General features: G+C 36.8%; 1 protein-coding gene across 3 annotated transcripts in view; it reads right to left on the bottom strand.

Moving 5' to 3' along the window:
- Nucleotides 1-385: 385 nt before the first annotated feature.
- Nucleotides 386-17,657, bottom strand: part of LOC123564109 (uncharacterized) — a 40,060-nt gene continuing 22,788 nt past the window's right edge. For all 3 annotated transcript variants that reach the window (XM_045357432.2, XM_045357429.2, XM_045357431.2), the window contains exons 6-11: nucleotides 16,705-16,810; nucleotides 13,081-13,251; nucleotides 8,963-8,998; nucleotides 8,304-8,418; nucleotides 3,063-3,149; nucleotides 386-2,340 (exon numbers count right to left, since the gene is read on the bottom strand). In XM_045357432.2, the coding sequence (XP_045213367.2) occupies nucleotides 2,216-2,340; nucleotides 3,063-3,149; nucleotides 8,304-8,418; nucleotides 8,963-8,998; nucleotides 13,081-13,251; nucleotides 16,705-16,810 (640 nt within the window). In that variant the 3' untranslated portion in view covers nucleotides 386-2,215. The remainder of the gene's footprint in view (nucleotides 2,341-3,062; nucleotides 3,150-8,303; nucleotides 8,419-8,962; nucleotides 8,999-13,080; nucleotides 13,252-16,704; nucleotides 16,811-17,657) is intronic.

Genomic DNA, 17,657 nt, shown 5'->3' with positions numbered 1-17,657 from the left:
GGGTAGTACAAGGGACATTTCAGTAAAATTATTTTAAAATTGAGTCAGTGATTTCAGAGATTTCAAAGTTTTCCATACAGCAATATTGATAAAAGTAGCTCTTTCCACTGGTGCAAATAATCTGAATGAATCTAGTATAAGTTTACCTAAGGAATATTTATGTGAAATTATTATGAAATTGGGCCAGCTGTTTCTAAACAGAAGGCCTAGATTTGATGGAAACTGAAAGAGAACTACCCAAGGAACATTGTGGTTGAAGTTGGCTCAAAAAGTTTAGCAGATTTTCTTTACAGAAACTATAGATAGTCAGACATTCAACAATCCTAAAAGCTCACCCCAAGGATATTGTGCTCAGGGGATTTAAAAACACAATGTAACACATCAATTACTTGCCAATTTCAATTTTTATTCCCAATTGCATCATATACATGTAGCTGCATTGCATAGTAAATGTTTGGCAGAAAAAACAACATGCATTCCCATCAACTTCGGATAACAAATATCATTCATTAAATACCATGTAAACATCATTGTCACTGCTTTAATGAGCAAAACATTTACAAGTCTCTGAAAAAAAACAACTTTAGCATTCATTTCTAATATTTACTAATTTTTGTCAGCTGTTTCGTATTTTTAAAATTGATTAGTGTTAACTACAATTAAGTCTCTGGGCCATGCTGTCCCTGAATTATGCTGTCCCAGTATCGTCCTGTCCCTGTATCATGCTGTCCCTGTCTTGTGCAACACTTCCTGAGAATAGGCCTAGGCACTAAGTATGCTTTTTGGTCAATGCTTGAAACATCCTTTGTATTCATAACACATTTAAATGAGAAATCTATTCTTTTTCATTGTTTACCAAAGTTTTTCAGGTTGCTAACTGATAAAACTGGTCAATATAACACCAGCTGCAGTATTTTCCCCAAGTGAAAGGTGTTTTGATCTTGTATGTAAATCAAACAGAAGTTCTTTTTTTCAATGTCTATTAATTTAACATTAACATAATGCCAAAACACAACATCACAATGATCATAAACAGTTCAATGAGGTTTCTAGATTTCTTGTATATTTCTTTTGTGTGGAGCATACATATCTGGTCTTCTATGTTCTTGATCAAGTGCATCATTCAATGTCTTTTTTTGTATGTATACTTTTGACAAGATTTGCGATTGATTCTAATTTTTTCTTCTGCAAGTATTTTAACTAGTGAAATGCACATTCTGCAAAATCAGTTTAAAATTTACAAATATAATCTACCAAAAGATTTCAATAAACCAGTGAAAAAATGAAATAAAGAAAATATGAAATAAAGAAAAATATGAAATAAAGAAAAAATGAAATAAAGGTATTGTGTAACATTACACCTTGAAAGAAAGAGTGCAAATTTCTAGAGTACCAACCTGAATAAATGATATAGACATCAAATGATACCACACATACCAATATATCACTATAGATATAAAAACTATTCATGTCTCCGATGTTAGTATAAAGGAGAAGTTGTAGAAGGCATCCTGCTTTGCAAGATATTACAGCACACAGAAAAAATTAGCACTTCGTAATTAAAATCAATGACATGATTTAAATTGATTAATAATTTCTTTCTTAAAATCATGTTCAACATCGGCCAGAAACATTCAAAGACAATAACTACTGAAAATCTTGTCCTGATATTGTATTTACAATATCGTTTTTATTTTGTTTATCGGTATGAAAATTGTGATCAAAATGTCAGTGGGACTTTGTTTTGGGTGCACAAGTGATAATCTTGCAAGAGGTTCCATGGGGTTCCTGTTTTAATAACAAAAGTAAAACCACTACTGTGGTAATTTATGTGTTGTAAAAGTGAAACTGGAAGCTCTCGAGCTCACTTTCCACTTATTTTCTTTTTCAGATTAAAATAATGACAGTTTTCCTGTTCACATTCTCCTGGTTTTGTTACTGAAATGGTTAATAGCTACATACAGCTAATGTTCCTGCTTACAAAATTATGCACCAATCTTAAATATATATTTGTAATTTCTATTGTTAGTTCAGATAAAATTTGAAACAGTTTAATTATGTACCAATTTATAAACCATTGGTAACTACTGTATAAAACTGGACAGTTTCCGGAATGTAAGCAAATGTAAGAATTTGACTGAGGCTATATACATGTTGTACCCTAGGTGATGTTGAGCATGCCCTATGTAAGTCTATGTATAGAATGTATGGAGATCTAGGTAAATTCTGGCTTTTCTGGTACTGTGCAGCCAGACCGCTGTATAACGAGACTTGCTGCGTAGTTACCACATCGTACACATGTTGCTAGCGGCTGTCTCTGTACTAGCTGTGATAGAAAACCTGTAAAAAATAAACCACACATAGTTACTACATCAAACACACACTGCTAAGCACTGTTTCTGTACTAGCTGTGAAAGAAAACCTGTAAAAATTTAACAACACAGTTACCACATCGTACACATGTTGATAGGGGCTGTCCCTGTACTAACTGGGATAGAAAACCTGTAAAATAAACAACACAGTTACCAAAATGTTTGTTTCCTTTCACAGGAAACATAGTTATATACAAATACCATTTAAGTATCAATGTACTTGCAAGGGGGAACATTATTTGAGATCTATAATATCCAGACACATATACTATGTGTGAAATTAAAGGTCCAATACTAAGGAAAGTGAACATTTTAATTTCTTTTAAAAAGCACAGAAACTATTTCATTTTATTGGAAAATGAAAGTTGGTATGTAGAAATTCGAAATAAATCGCAGTATATGTACAATTATTTTTCTATGAAGTATGAAGAAAGTTAAAAAGACCTGGGGGTCATTCTGTCGATTCATTGAAATTTCAACATAATACACATACATTTCTTTGAGTTCCAAAGACCTTCTGTAAATTTTGACCTGCCAATCTTCATTATTTAGTGTCTTGCAGAAGTCTATGCACTGGCTATGAAAAAAATTGCCAACTCACTTTCCCTTAGTAATGGACCTTTAAGTTGACTACATTCTGAAATGTTTTCCAAAATATTCTTAGCCAATATAAGTATTGTAAGTTTTTACCTCCAACAAAGGCATCTCCTGCTCCATTTGTATCTTCTATGTCCTTTGCTTTAACTGGTATAATTGGAAATTCTTCAACTTTTCCCTCTGAAAAACACATGCATAATATGGTTAAATCAAATATACAGTCACCTTGTAACAACAACTGGTACCTTAGACTTCATCAAATTGACTTAGCAGGTGCTTACTGCATCAAATACATTGCTGGCTACCTCCAGACTTCACTCACAGAGGAAGTTTTGTACTGTAAACTATGACTGTGTGCTATGACCACAGTTGTGGAGGCAGGGGAATGAAAAAAATAGATAAATACAAAGCCTACTGTTATCTATGACAACAGTTGTGGAGGCAGGGGAATTGGGAAAGTAGATAAATACAAAGTCTACTGTTAGAGAGCTCTATGACAACAGTTGTGGAGGTAGAGGAATTGGGAAAGTAGATAAATACAAGCTTACTGTTAGCTATGACCACAAAGAACGGAAGTAGACAGCAGTAGCTGAACTGGAGCAAGAAGGAAAGTAGATAAATAAAGCCCACTATTAGCTATGACCACAGTTGTGGAGGCAGAGGAATGGAGAAAGTAGATAATTACAAACTTACTGTTAGCTATGACCACAGCTGTGGAGGCAGAGGAACGGAGAAAGTAGATAAATACAATGCCTACTGTTAGCTATGACCACAGTTGTGGAGGCAGAGGAATGGAGAAAGTAGATAAATACAATGCCTACCATTAGCTACGATCACAACTGTGGAAATAGTACATCAATATAATGCCGGGGCGGGTATCTGTTTGAACATTTTTGGTATTAAATAGTAAACTGTGATATTCTAGCTATATGTAAGTTTTTTTTTTAATGAAAGTCACACATGAGCAGGAGGGTCAAAATCCCATTTTTTCACCTTGCCTCATGTCTCCCGACCAAATCCAAAAATCTCTGGCTTTTCACCTTGACTGAGAGACCCGGGTCATAAGTGCAACACATCTTAATATGGTTAACATTTGTGTCAAATTATTTTCAAATCCCTTGATAAATGGCAGAGTTATGGACCATGACAAGAAACAGACCATGTTAACCTTTGACTTCTAAGTGTGGCCTTGACCTTGGAGCTACGGGTCTAAGTCTTGAGCATGACATTTCATCTCATTATAGGGAATATTTATGCCAAGTGATTTTAAAATCCCTACTTCCATGGCAGAGTTATGGACTGGACAAGAAACAGACTTCTAAGTGTGACCTTGACCTTGGAGCTAAAGGTCTGGGTCTTGTGCATGACATGTCTTCACATTATAGGGAACATTTATACAAAGTTATTTCAAAATCCCTTGATGAATGGCAGAGTTATGGACCAGACAAGAAAAAGACCATGTTAACCTTTAACTTCTAAGTGTGACCTTGACCTTAGAGCTAGGGGTCTGGGTCTTGCACATGACATGTCGTCTTATTATGGTAAACATTTATGCCAAATTATTTCAAAATTCTTTCAAGGATGGCAGAGTTATGGACTGAGCAGACCCTGATAACCTTTGGCCTGTAAGTGTGACCTTAACCTTGAAGCTAGGGGTCTGGGTCTTGCGCATAACATGTTGTCTCATTATGGTGAACATTTATGCAAAGTTATTTCAAAATCCCTTTATTGATGGCAGAGTTACAGATTCTGAAATATTTGATTGGGGAGGCATAAGTTTAAGAACAAAAGCGTCACAGGCAAGGTGCATAGCGCCGAAAGGTTTTGAGGTACTGAAGGGGTATTCCCCTCATTTTAGGGGTGGAGATTGGGGGACTCTTGGACAATTTTGAAATAAAGGTATGAAACGGTGGGCTCTGGTGCATTTTTGGTCTAAATTTTGAGGTCCTAGACATTTTAGGGGGGTCTCCCCCTGGAAAATTTTGAAATACATGTATGAAAGGGTTGTTTTCTGGTGCATTTTTTTGGTCTAAATTTTTTAAGGATGGGAGGAGGTCTCCCAGTCATTTTAGGGTGTCAGGGGGCTTTTCCCCCTGGAAAATTTTGAAATATAGGTATGAAACAGTAGGCTTTGGTGCAATTTTTGGTCTAAATTTTGAGGTATGGAGGAGGTATCCCAGTCATTTTAGTGGGGTCAGCCCCTGGAAAATTTTGAAACACAGGTATGAAATGATGGGCTCTGGTACATTTTTTGGTCTAAATTTTTAAGTATGAGAGGAAGTATCCCAAATATTCTAGGGGGTCAGTGGGCTCCCCCCCTGGAAAATTTTGAAACACAGGTATGAAATGGTGGGCTCTGGTACATTTTTTGGTCTAAATTTTTAAGTATGAGAGGAAGTATCCCAGATATTCTAGAGGGTCAGGGGGCTCTTCCCCTGGAAAATTTTGAAATATAGGTCTGAAACTGTGGGCTCTGGTGCAATTTTTGGTCTAGATTTTGAGGTATGGGAGGAGGTATCCCAGTCATTTTAGGGGAGGGGAAGGGGGGTTAGGGAGCTCTTCCCCTGGAAAATTTTGAAATACAGGTCTGAAACTGTGGGCTCCGGTGCATTTTTTGGTCTAGATTTTGAGGTATGGGAGGAGGTACCCCAGTCATTTTAGGGGAGGGGAAGGGAAGCGCGGTTAGGGGGCTCTTTCCCTGGAAAATTTTGAAATACAGGTATGAAATGGAGGGCTCTGGTACATTTTTGGTCTTAATTTTGAGGTACTGGGAGGGACATTTTCCTCAGCTGGGTGCAACTTTGATGAGTACAGGTCACTTCTCAGCAAACTTGGGAGGCATGGGCACCCTCTGTCTAGCCCTGGACCCAGGCCGCCTGAATTTTGTACATTTACTCACAATTACGCAGCAGGACATAAATCACAATATATAAGGTCTGTCTATTTTCATGATCCTTTGAGGTCCCCATTGTACATGGCTACCTGCAACCTCTTATGTTTCGAAATCAAGGTCAGTCTTCAACTCACATAACAAACTGTCAGCAGGTTTCTGCATGCATAAGAGGTCACCAGCAGCATGTCAAAGGTCTCTAGAGCATCACAAGTACACTACCAATCCTTATATTATGTAACACAATTAATTATATAAATAGACTTACAATATATATTTGTTAACATATTTCTTCTTCTTTAGATAAAAAGTAGGAATAGTAGGAGTTTTTCAAAAAAAGCAGGAAAAAAGTAGGAACAGACCTAAAAAGTAGGAAAAGTAGGGAAAAGTAGGACTACTTGAAAGCCTGCTTGTACGAAAACTGAAACAATTTCCAAGTCCAAAAAGGGCCACAATTCAGCCAAAATAGTTGACAGAGTTATGTTCTCTTGCCAACAGATGGAAATCATGATGATAAACAAGTGTTCAAAATTTCAAAGCCACATGTCAAATAGTTTTATAAAGCATGGACTTGTACGAAATCTGAACCAATATCCAAGTCTAAAAAGGGCCACAAGTCAAATGGTTTATCGCGGCCAGAAATTTGTACAAACCGGACAGAAGTTGCGAAATTGTCATCTGTGCAGGAAAGAAGCATTTACCATAATGTCCAGTACTGGACAGGTATAGTGACCATGCCCCCCCCCCCCCCCATCCTGGAAATTTTGAAATTTAGCACTTCATTTTTTGCATTCTGGGACAGTTTAATGGACTAACCTGTTAAGTTTGGGAAAATGATAAAATCAAGCTTTCTTGAAGGTAAAATTCTTAGTTTCTTTTAGATAAATAATATGAATTATGTCGGGGTCGTATGTAGCAGCAGCCGCATATACTTTACATGCAGTCCTAATGTTGCTTTTTTCGAAAAACATTTTCTTTCCTTCTTGTCTTCTTTCCTTTTTTAAAGATTTTCCAGAGGGGGTCCAGACCCCCGGTCCCCCCCACCCTCTGGATCCGTGCATGGTGACATATCATGCTTTCTGTTTATGCAGGTAAACTTGTGTTTGGTTAAATTTCAACAGAGCACAATTGTCTGAACAGTGTACAAACTCATTACTGCTTTTTCAGGCAAGGGTGGAAAAAAAGTGGTAGACAATGAAAGCAGTAACAGTTTTATTAAAAAAAAATAAACAATGAGACAAACATTTCCAACATCTTTGGACGGTTCAAAAATCCCATGTTAAACATACGATAAAGCCCGAAACGCGTGAAAATGTTCCGAATGTAAATCGGGTGGAGTAGGCGCTCTTATGTATAGAGTTAGATTATACATCTAGATTGATTAAACTGGGCGAGTCTACTTACTTATTACTTGAGGATGAAAAAAAAAACGTGTTTTTTAAATGTTGCTCTTAAACAAGGGTGGAGGTTGAACTACTAAAAGTACAACAACAGTTAATTCACAACAAATCGTACGGTATGTTTTATAATCAGTAGAAGCTAGTCGTATTTATGCTTATGAGACCTGTTTCACCCATAAGTAAAGAATTCACAGGTCCATCATGAAATATATTCCCCAGCGTGCATATACTTTACCTATTCAATATGATCGCGGCCTCATCGGCCGCGATCAATAATTCAGCCAAAATACTTGACAGAGTTATGTACTCTTGCCTACAGGTAGAGACTATTATAATAAACAAATACACTTAAGTTTGAAGTAAAAAACTTTGATGGTATACAAGATATTACCATTTCATAAAAACTTTACCCCAACGCCGACACCAATGTGAGTAGTATAGCTCTCCATATTCTTCGAGTAGTCGAGCTAATAAACAGCTTTTTTTATCCCGCTTTTATTGGTAAAGATGAAAAGAAAGTTGTTCAACAGGTTTTGCTCAGAATCTGATGTAGGTGTCACAATGTGTGAATTTCAATTACATTATTTTTGTCACACAAGGCAGGTTTGGAAATGCTTCATAAAACAGTATTTTAAAAACACGAGAAAAAGTTAGTGAATTTTCTGAAAATGTTTGAGGTAAGTTACTTTTTAAACAATCAAAAGATAATGAAGAGAATGAAATCATATAATCAATTGTGATTACATCAAAACAACAGCTGCTTGTAAGCAAATAACCTGCCCACTAATTGCAATGTGCATGTCAAAATGTTCATAACAAACGCTACTTCAAACAATGAGACTGTATTATCAGTATAGTTATGTTTTATCATCCAAACTGTAGTTAAATTATTGAAGCAGTCAAAATTCAGAGGATACGATTTAGAACAAACAAATATGTAGAATTTTCCATTTTTGCTACTTGCAATTTTCATTCATCACTTTGATCGCAAGTTCGCCAAATGGCGCAAGTGGAGAAAGAAAGTGCGGGCCCTGCCAAGCTTACCATAAGCTACGACAACTGGCAAATCTCCCTGAGTTATCACAACCATCCGTGCTCTGTTTTTGTTTTCTTTTGCTAAAGCTGCTATTTTCAGTGCTATCTCTGGTACTTTGTCCGTCTACAAATACAAGATATAAATATTTATGCTACAAGAAAGCTCACAAAATGAGGAAAAACTGTTATTTACTCTGCAGCTACTAAACCAGTGCCGCATCAAATGGTGACTGTAAACAAGAGCAAGATCTATTTTTTTTATCTTACATTTTCATTTAATTAATATATTTTTTTTAAATCTGAGAATGCAGTAACATGTAAGAATAGTTTTGCTAGATGTTGGGTGAAATGCTGACAGCTGCTCTTATCACCATATTTAGGTGGCAGCAGCTGTAGACAGGCAACCTTATTAATCTATAATATTGCTTTGCAAAATACTTATTTTTTAATTATTCATTACACCTCACCCAATCCCAATTTCACCCATTACATTACATTATAAACTGTTCTAAACATGGAATTACGACAACTAACATTTTACAAGCATGGCAAATAATCAAGGTTAAAAAGTAAGGTAAACTACAACTGATGAACGTGTAAAAACAGACTGAAGCTTGATACATATCTTCAAGTGTTTATGCTTCAGGCTTTTGATAACATTCACTTACCCCAAGATCATTTTCTGTGGCAAAAGTGGCTGCTTCCTGAAAATACACAAATTTTACATACAGTTCTCACTGACAGTAACTATAATAAGTACATAATGATACAAAAATTCAACATATTTTTCTCACTATCAGTAATAATAATAAGTATACAATAATACACAAATTCTATACATAGTTCTCATTGACAGTAACAATAATACATAAATACTGGATACAGTTCTCACTGACAGTAACTTTCACAATATTATACAAATTCTACATACTGGTTTGGAACCAGTAGAACAAGAGCTGTCCATTAGACAGCCAAGCTCGACTATTCGAAATATTGTCCCAGAAGCAGGAAAATATTACCCAAAAAGGTTAAATATCAAAAGAGTTTTAAGTTCAAAAGGGGGAATAATTTGACCAAAATGCATATCAGTTATGGGACTTGCTGCTATCAACTAGTTTTATAACCCCGAAGGCACATGTGAAGTTTCAATTCAATATCTGCATTAGTTTTGGAGATAATAACTAGCATGTAAAACTTTAACCAAAATTTTCTAAGTCTAAAAGGGGGCATAATTTGGTCAAAATATATGTCAGAGTTATGGGTCTTGACCCAGTGAGGTTGGTAATTGATCTAGAAAAAGGAAAAATAAGTTTCAAATCTATATGCCTTTTAGAAATAGCTGTATGTACTTGCACGCAAAACTTTAACCAGAATTTTCTAAGTCCAAAAGGGGGCATAATTTGGTTAAAATGAAGGTCAGAGTTATGGACTTGCTGCTATCAACTAGTTTTATAACCCCGAAGACACATGTGAAGTTTCAAATCAATATCTGCATTAGTTTTGGAGATAGTAACTTGCACGTAAAACTTTAACCAAAATTTTGACCGGACATGACCCAGATTCGCATTTGACCTAAAGATCACCAAGATTAACATTCTGACTAAGTTTCATGAAGATACAGTCATAAATGTGGCCTCTAGAGTGTAAACAAGCTTTTTCTTTGATTTGACCTAGTGACCTAGTTTTTGACCCCACCTGACCCAGATTTGAACCTGACTTATAGATCATCAAGATTAACATTCTGACCAAGTTTCATTAAGATATGGTCATAAATGTGGCCTCTACAGTGTAAACTAGCTTTTGACCTAGATTTGACCTGGTGACCTAGTTTTTGATCCTACATGACCCAGATTCAAACTGGACCTTGAACATTCTGACCAAGTTTCATGAAAATACAGTCATAAATCTGGCCTCTACAGTGTTAACAAGCTTTTCCTTTGATTTGACCTGGTGACCTAGTTTTTGATCCTGGATGACCCAGTATCAAATTCATCCAAGACTTTATTGAGGGTAACATTCTGACCAAGTTTCATTAAGATTGGGTCCAAATTGTGACCTCTAAGTTGTTAACAAGCTTTTCCTTTGATTTGACCTGTTGACCTGGTTTTTGATCCCAGATGACCCAATATCCAACTTGTCCAAGATTTTATTGAAGGTAACATTCTAACCAGGTTTCATTAAGATTGGGCCAAAAATGTGACCTCTAGAGCGTTAACAAGCTTTTCCTTCGATTTGACCTGGTGACCTAGTTTTTGATCCAAGATGACCCAGTATCGAACTTGTCCAAGATTTTATTGAGGGTAACATTCTGACCAAGTTTCATTACGATTGGACAAAAATTGTGACCTCTAGTGTTAACAAGCTTTTCCTTTGATTTGACCTGGTGAACTAGTTTTTGACCCCAGATGACCCAATATCGAACTCGTCCACGATTTTATTAAATTTTAAAAAATTGAGTTTTCACAGCACATAAAGAACAAAAAGAAACCCATGATAGTAGTAACTAGAGCTATCACCAAAGGTGATAAATATACCCCCCCCCCCCCCACACACACGCACTGACACAGTACATTGCAATTTGATGCAAACAAGATGGCATAATTATGTGGACTGTATGTATATAGACTGTATGCTTACAGTATAGTAACAAAAAACAAAGCCCAATAACTCTGCAGAATATTTATCTAAAAGAACTAACATGTGCAATGTACAACTAGAGTTGCTACTGATTACCTGTGTGATGTTTCATACAAATGTGTGCAAGGGTTCGGAAGATTAGGCGCGCACAAGATTGCATATGCAGACTGTATGTACACAGTATGTTAACAAACAAGAGGGTCATGATGACCCTGGATCGCTCACCTGAGTAATATGAGTTACATGTTTCAAATGTCAAACTGTTGATAATATATTAAGAAAGTCAGTAGGTCACATTCATGGTCAATGAAATTCAGTTTTACGATTTGTGTGAAAAACTGTATATGTCATCAAAATTCCAAGGCTGTATACTAAAAAAACAAGAAAGTAGGTCAGTAGGTCAAGGTCACAGTTAAGTAACACCATATTACTTGGGGTCATCAGGTAATTATAATTAAACAGTCTTGGAAATAGGATCAGATGATTTTTTAAGTATTTTTCCTATATAACTCACATAATAATTAAGTGACCCCAGGGCAGGGCCTATTTTAACCCTAGGGGCATAATTTAATCAATTTTGGTAGAGGACTATTAGACAATGCATCATACCAAATATCAAAAGCCTAGGTCGTATGGTTTCAGACAAGAAGATTTTTAAAGCTTTTTCCAATACAAGTCTATATAAAACTTGGGACCCCCAGGGCAGGGCCTCTTTTCACCCAAAGGGTACAATTTGAACAGCTTTGGTTGTTGACCATAAGACAATGCTATAAACCAAATATCAAAGGTCTAAGTGTTGTAGTTTCAGACAAGAAGATTTTTAAACTTTTTTTCCTATAAAAGTCTATGACCGCCAGGACGGGGCCATATTTGACCCTAGGGAGATAATTTGAACAATCTTGGTAGAGAACCACTAGATGATGCTACATACCAAATATCAAAGCCCTAGGCCATGTGGTTTTGTACAACAAGGTTTTCAAAATTTTCCCTAAATAAGTCTATATATAAACCATGTGACCCCCCCCCCCCCCCCCCCCCCGAGGCGGGGCCAAATTTGACCCTAGGGGGATAATTTGAACAATCTTGGTAGAGGACCACTAGATGATACTACATACCAAATATCAAAGCGCTAGGCCATGTGGTTTTGTACAAGAAGATTTTCAAAGTTTTCCCTATATAAGTCTATATAAACCAAGTGACCCCCGGGGCAGGGCCATATTTGACCCTAGGGGGATAATATGACCAATTTTGGTAGAGGACCACTAGATAATGCTACACACCAGATATCAAAGTCCTAGGCCCTGTGGTTTTGGACAAAAAGATTTTGAAAGTTTTTCCTGTAGGTTGCCATGGCAACCAGAGTTCTGCATGGAATTCAATTCTTTGCATAATTTTGAAAGGGGGCCACCCAAGGATCATTCCTGTGAAATTTGGTGTAATTCTGCCCAGTGGTTTTCAAGAAGATTTTTTTAGAAAATGTTGACGGACGCACGACACACGACGGACATTGGCGGTCACAAAAGCTCACCATGAGCCTTTGGCTCAGGTGAGCTAAAACAAATTCCTGTAACTCTGCAAAAGTTTTTTCTGAAATAACCCAACATGCCCAATGCACAACTACTGTTGTTACTGATCACTTGTGTGAAGTTTCATTAAATTGTGTCAAGGGAATGAGGAGAGATGGTGCGCACAAGATTGTGTCTATGTATATAGTATAGTTACAACAAATAAAGCCCTGTGACTCTGCAATTTTTTTTTTCTGAAAGAACCTAACATGCCCCATGCACAACTACTGTTGTTACTAATCACTTGTGTGAAGTTTTATTAAATTGTGTCACAGGGATGAGGAGAGATGGTGCACACAAGATTGTGTCCATGGACGAACAGACAGACAACATGACACAAGTATATCTCAACCTCTCCATCTCTTTACCTTTCTCTTCAACCTCACCATCCCCATCTCTCAACCTTTCATCTCATTCTCCATTTCCATTTTTTAACTTCTCCATCTCTATCTATCAATCAATATTTCAATGTGTCAACATCTCCATCTCTCTCTATACCTTTCTATATTTCAATGTCTCTATCTCTTCACCTTTCCATCTATATCTGTCTATATCTCTACTTGTATAACACAATGTATACTTACTGTTTCATTGCCAAATATAATATCTGTATAAGGCAACACTTGCAGCATAGGTTCTTTGAAAAACTGGCAGAGGAAAGGTGCTGATAGATTCATACAGAATGTTTTCCCTTTCTCATGTGAGTGTTTGGCTAGCCTTAATATAGTTGGTGGACTAACTGTCAGTGGAAATCCCTGTAATAAGAATACAGTAATGTCTTCTGAAATTATACATTAAAGTTTTTGGTAAGAATATATCAAGTATCTGTGAACATTACTTGTAGAAAAAAGCAGTGTTTTTGTAGGCCTCTTCAGTGTGACACAGCACCCAACATCTGCGCACGAGTATTGTTAAACAATCATCCCCGCCTCCAAGCAAATCACATGACGATTGTAAAACCATGTGATTCTTAAACTGTGACATGCTTGGCAATGCCTGGTAAATCAAATGCTTGCCATAATCTGTAGGCAAAATTGACATTTATGTGACAAATTTTAAGAACATAATGAATGTATTCAATGTATCTATATTTTGCAGTATGCCATTCTTCAAATTCTTTATCTGTACTCAAAATTTTGTCATATAATTTCACTGTTTACATTTTTAGCAGGTGCATCTGACAACACAAGAAAAAGAAGTAATCTTAGCATTACTGCATTATTTTTTAGTTTTCTGCTAGTTTTACAAGCAAAATAGATAATATTTAACTATTAAGATATAAACTAAATAATAATAAAACAAGAGCTGTCACTAATGGTGACAAATGCCCCCGCAGCACCTTGACCTTTGACCTGGTGACCCCAGTAGGGGTGGTGTACTCAATAAGTACTATCAGCATGTTAATTTTGAAGGTCCCGGGTGAAGTGGTTCGCGACTAAAGTGCCTTCATGTAAAAAGTTAACGTCGGCCCCTGTGACCGTGACCTTTGACCTGGTGACCCCAACTTCAGTAGAGGTGGTGTACTTAGTAAGTACTATCAGCATGTGAAGTTTGAAGGTCCTGGGTGCAGTGGTTCGTGAGTCAAATGCCTTCATGCAAAAAGTTAACATTGGCCACTTTGACCTTGACCTTTGACCTGGTGATCCCAAAGTCAGTAGGGGAGGTGTACTCAATAAGTACTATCAGCACGTGAAGTTTGAAGGTCCTGGGTGTACTGGTTCGCAAGTAAAGTGCCTTCATGCAAAAAGATAACATTGGCCCCTGTGACCTTGACCTTTGACTTGGTGATCCCAAAGTCAGTAGGAGTGGTGTACTCAATAAGTACTTTCGCGAGTAAAGTGCCTTCATACAAAGAGTTAATGTTGTGACGAACGAACGAACGCACGAACAGACTGACGGACAGTTGAAAACTAATATGCCTCCCTTCGGGGGCATAAAAAACAAGGCAGTCTGAAAGACAGCTAAATCCCCCGCCACTGCAATGGATAGTGAAAGGGTAAACCTTTGACCTTTAGCTGTGACCTTGACCTTGAACTGACATGGCTGACTCATGAATTCTGCACAATGTCTTGATGAGGTGATCATTTGACCCAAGTTTCATGAAAATCCTTCAAGGGGTTTGGGAAATACATAGCTCAAACCTTTGACCTTGAGTTGTGACCTTGACCTTGAGTTGACATGATTGACTCATGAGTTCTTGATGAGGTGATCATTTGACTCAAGTTTGATGAAAATCCTTCAAAGGGTTTACGAGACACAGAGTGGACACAAAATGGAAGGCTCAAACCTTTGACCCTAAGTTGTGACCTTGACCTTGAGCCGGCATGGCTGACTCATAAGTTCTGCATATCATTTTGATGAGGTGATCATTTGACCCAAGTTTTATAAAAATTCCTTCAAGGGGTTTAGGAGATATAGAGCGGACACAAAATGGAAGGCTCAAACCTTTGACCTTGAGTTGTGACCTTGACCTTGAGAAAACAAGGCTGACTCATGGGTTCTGTACTTCATCTTGATGAGGTGATCAATTGACCCAAGTTTAGGAGATATAAGACTTGTATCACCACAAGATCTTGGTTCTTTTCTTGAACTGGCCAGATTCCATCATGGGTTCTAGAGTTATGGCCCCTTAAAGGTCAAAAATTGGCTATTTTGGCTTTCGCAGTCATATAGAGACTTCATTTATTGTTTTATTTGATACAAACTTCAAAAATATCTTCAACAACAATAAATCTTGGATTCCATGGCAAATCAGATCCAATCGTAGGTTCCAGAGTTATTTTATATCTGATTACCTCCACTGATTGTAATCAAAATGGATTTATATCATTAAGTACTTATCCGACTTATTTGAAATTTCATTATTGTCACTAGTTGCAATGAGTCAATCAGGGTAGATAACTATGGACTGATTTTATGTCAAATTACCTCCCTTTATTTCAAATTAAAATGGGTATATCTCCATAACTAATGAAGATGCTGACCTGAAATTTCATTTATGTCAACAGATTTATTTGGCAGATCCTTCTTTTGTTCACTTACAATAATTTTCTTTTTAATTACTTCCCTTTTACGTTACTATAAATAGCTTATTTTAGTAACTTTTTTATTATTGGCCGTAGGGAAAAACCGAGACCACTTTTCTGTGGTACAACATGGATGGTACCTCCAATTTTTAAGTGTATTTTGACATATCTGTACCTTGTAAGAATTCTCTTTCTTTCTGGTTAAATTTCTTTCCTTTGTTGTTCCTGTCCTTTGGACTTAGATATTTTTTCTGAGGACCTTCTTGTCCTCAAGTGCAATGATAACAGGTGAGCGATATAGGGCCATCATGGCCCTCTTGTTTTATACTTTGCTGTCACACACCAAGAACGCATAACCAGCAGAAGAAATATTTCAAAGTATTTATATTTTATCTCTAGTGGTCCCTAGAAAGGCCTAAGTGCCCCCATTTGAACAAATTTGGCATAATACCTTAAAATGATGTTGCAGACCATGTTTGATGAAGATCCATCAAGCAGTTGATGAGAAGCAGTACTTAAAAGATATTTCTTTCTTAAGCTCAGTGCCCCGAATTGAACAAACATGGTAAAGAACCTTATAATGATGCTCCATACAAGGTTTGATGAAGACCCATCAAGCAGTTCATGAGAAGAAGTCATGTAAAGGTATTTTATTTTTAACTCTAGTGGCCCCTAAAAAGGGGCCAAGCACCCCTCCCCCCACCAAATAAACAAATTTTATAATGATGCTACAGACCAAGTTTGATGAAGATCCATCGAGCGGTTCATAAGAAGAAATCTTTAAAAGCTAAGGGCTCTCGTCCTGTACTAATAGTTCAGGTTAGCTAAAAATGTTTTTGTTTTCGAGAGCTTCTATTGGTTACCAACAGAAAAGAGAACTGTCACAAAGTGTACTATCTGTGTTGATCTATTCATGATAGGTAGAAATTCGATGACTAAGGCAGCAGAAAGAGAAACAAGAGGCACCATGTAGGAAACAGTCTCACTGTGGGAGTAGGCTACAGTGTTTCGAGCCGCACCAGTTTGGAAAATGTCTGGGGTCTGGGGCATCAGATGAGAAGCAAGAAAATCTGCAGTCCATGTCCGGCAAAGCTACTGATATAAGTTATAACCCAGTTGGCTCTGGTAATGTCAAAACCTGAACACTTTTGTTCCTTCAGAAGTACAGCATACAATACTTACAGCACAATAAAAATAGTCTGCTTTTTCTACAAGCTCCCAGTTAGCAGCATTATCTAAATGATCCTTTGTAAAACAGTTGGCAGCAGCTAAATTTGCACATAGAGATCTGAAAATACAGATAAAGCTTAATCAGTGCAGAAACCGCAATCACATTTAAATCAAAATAATGCATGCCTACTTTCAAATTTTGAAAACAATGGATCCATCTGATGCATTCTCAGGTACTTTATTTGGTATTGAAAAAGGACAGGTTTTTGTGACAAAATCAACCCAAATAACATGCTAATTATAGTCCATGTTTTATGACTTGTCAGAAAAAATGCATATTATATATTTTTCACCCAGAACAAAAGATTAATTACAAATGTACCTATGCGAGCATAGCGAGCGAGAAAAAAAAGCATATTTTATATTTTTCACCAAGAACAAAAGATAAATTATCTATGCGAGCGTAGCCAGCGAGAAAAAATGCATATTTTATATTTTTTTCACGCAGAACAAGAACTTAATTACTTATGCGAGCTAGCAAGCGAGAAAAAATGCATAATTTACGCTTTTTTCACCAAGAACAAAAGACAATTATTATCTATGCTCTGGCGATTTTTTTTTTTATTTGAATCAATGTTTCATTCAATAACAAAACAACAAGAGCTGTCACTATCAGTGACAAATGCCCCCGAAATGTGCCCAAGAATGCTACAGTTGTCTGCGCAAAATATGCCAGAATAGCAGGTGCCTAGCTAGGTCCAGTTTTTTGAGAGGTCACTTCTCCCTCAAGCTGATAAAGGGAAAAGTGGGGAGACTTCAGGGAGAAGTGGGAATACCTCAAAGCTGTTGAGTGATTAGAAAGATGGCTATAATTTTCTTTTTTCTTCATTTTCTAAACTGTACAAGTACCTGTTTTCCCTTGTAACAACTACTGCAATGTTCTAAACTGTACAAGTACCTGTTTT

This window comes from Mercenaria mercenaria, chromosome 2 (genome assembly GCF_021730395.1).
Source record: "Mercenaria mercenaria strain notata chromosome 2, MADL_Memer_1, whole genome shotgun sequence".
In the NCBI taxonomy this organism is placed as follows: Eukaryota; Metazoa; Mollusca; class Bivalvia; order Venerida; family Veneridae; genus Mercenaria; species Mercenaria mercenaria.
This window is presented reverse-complemented; position numbering and strand designations above follow the sequence as displayed.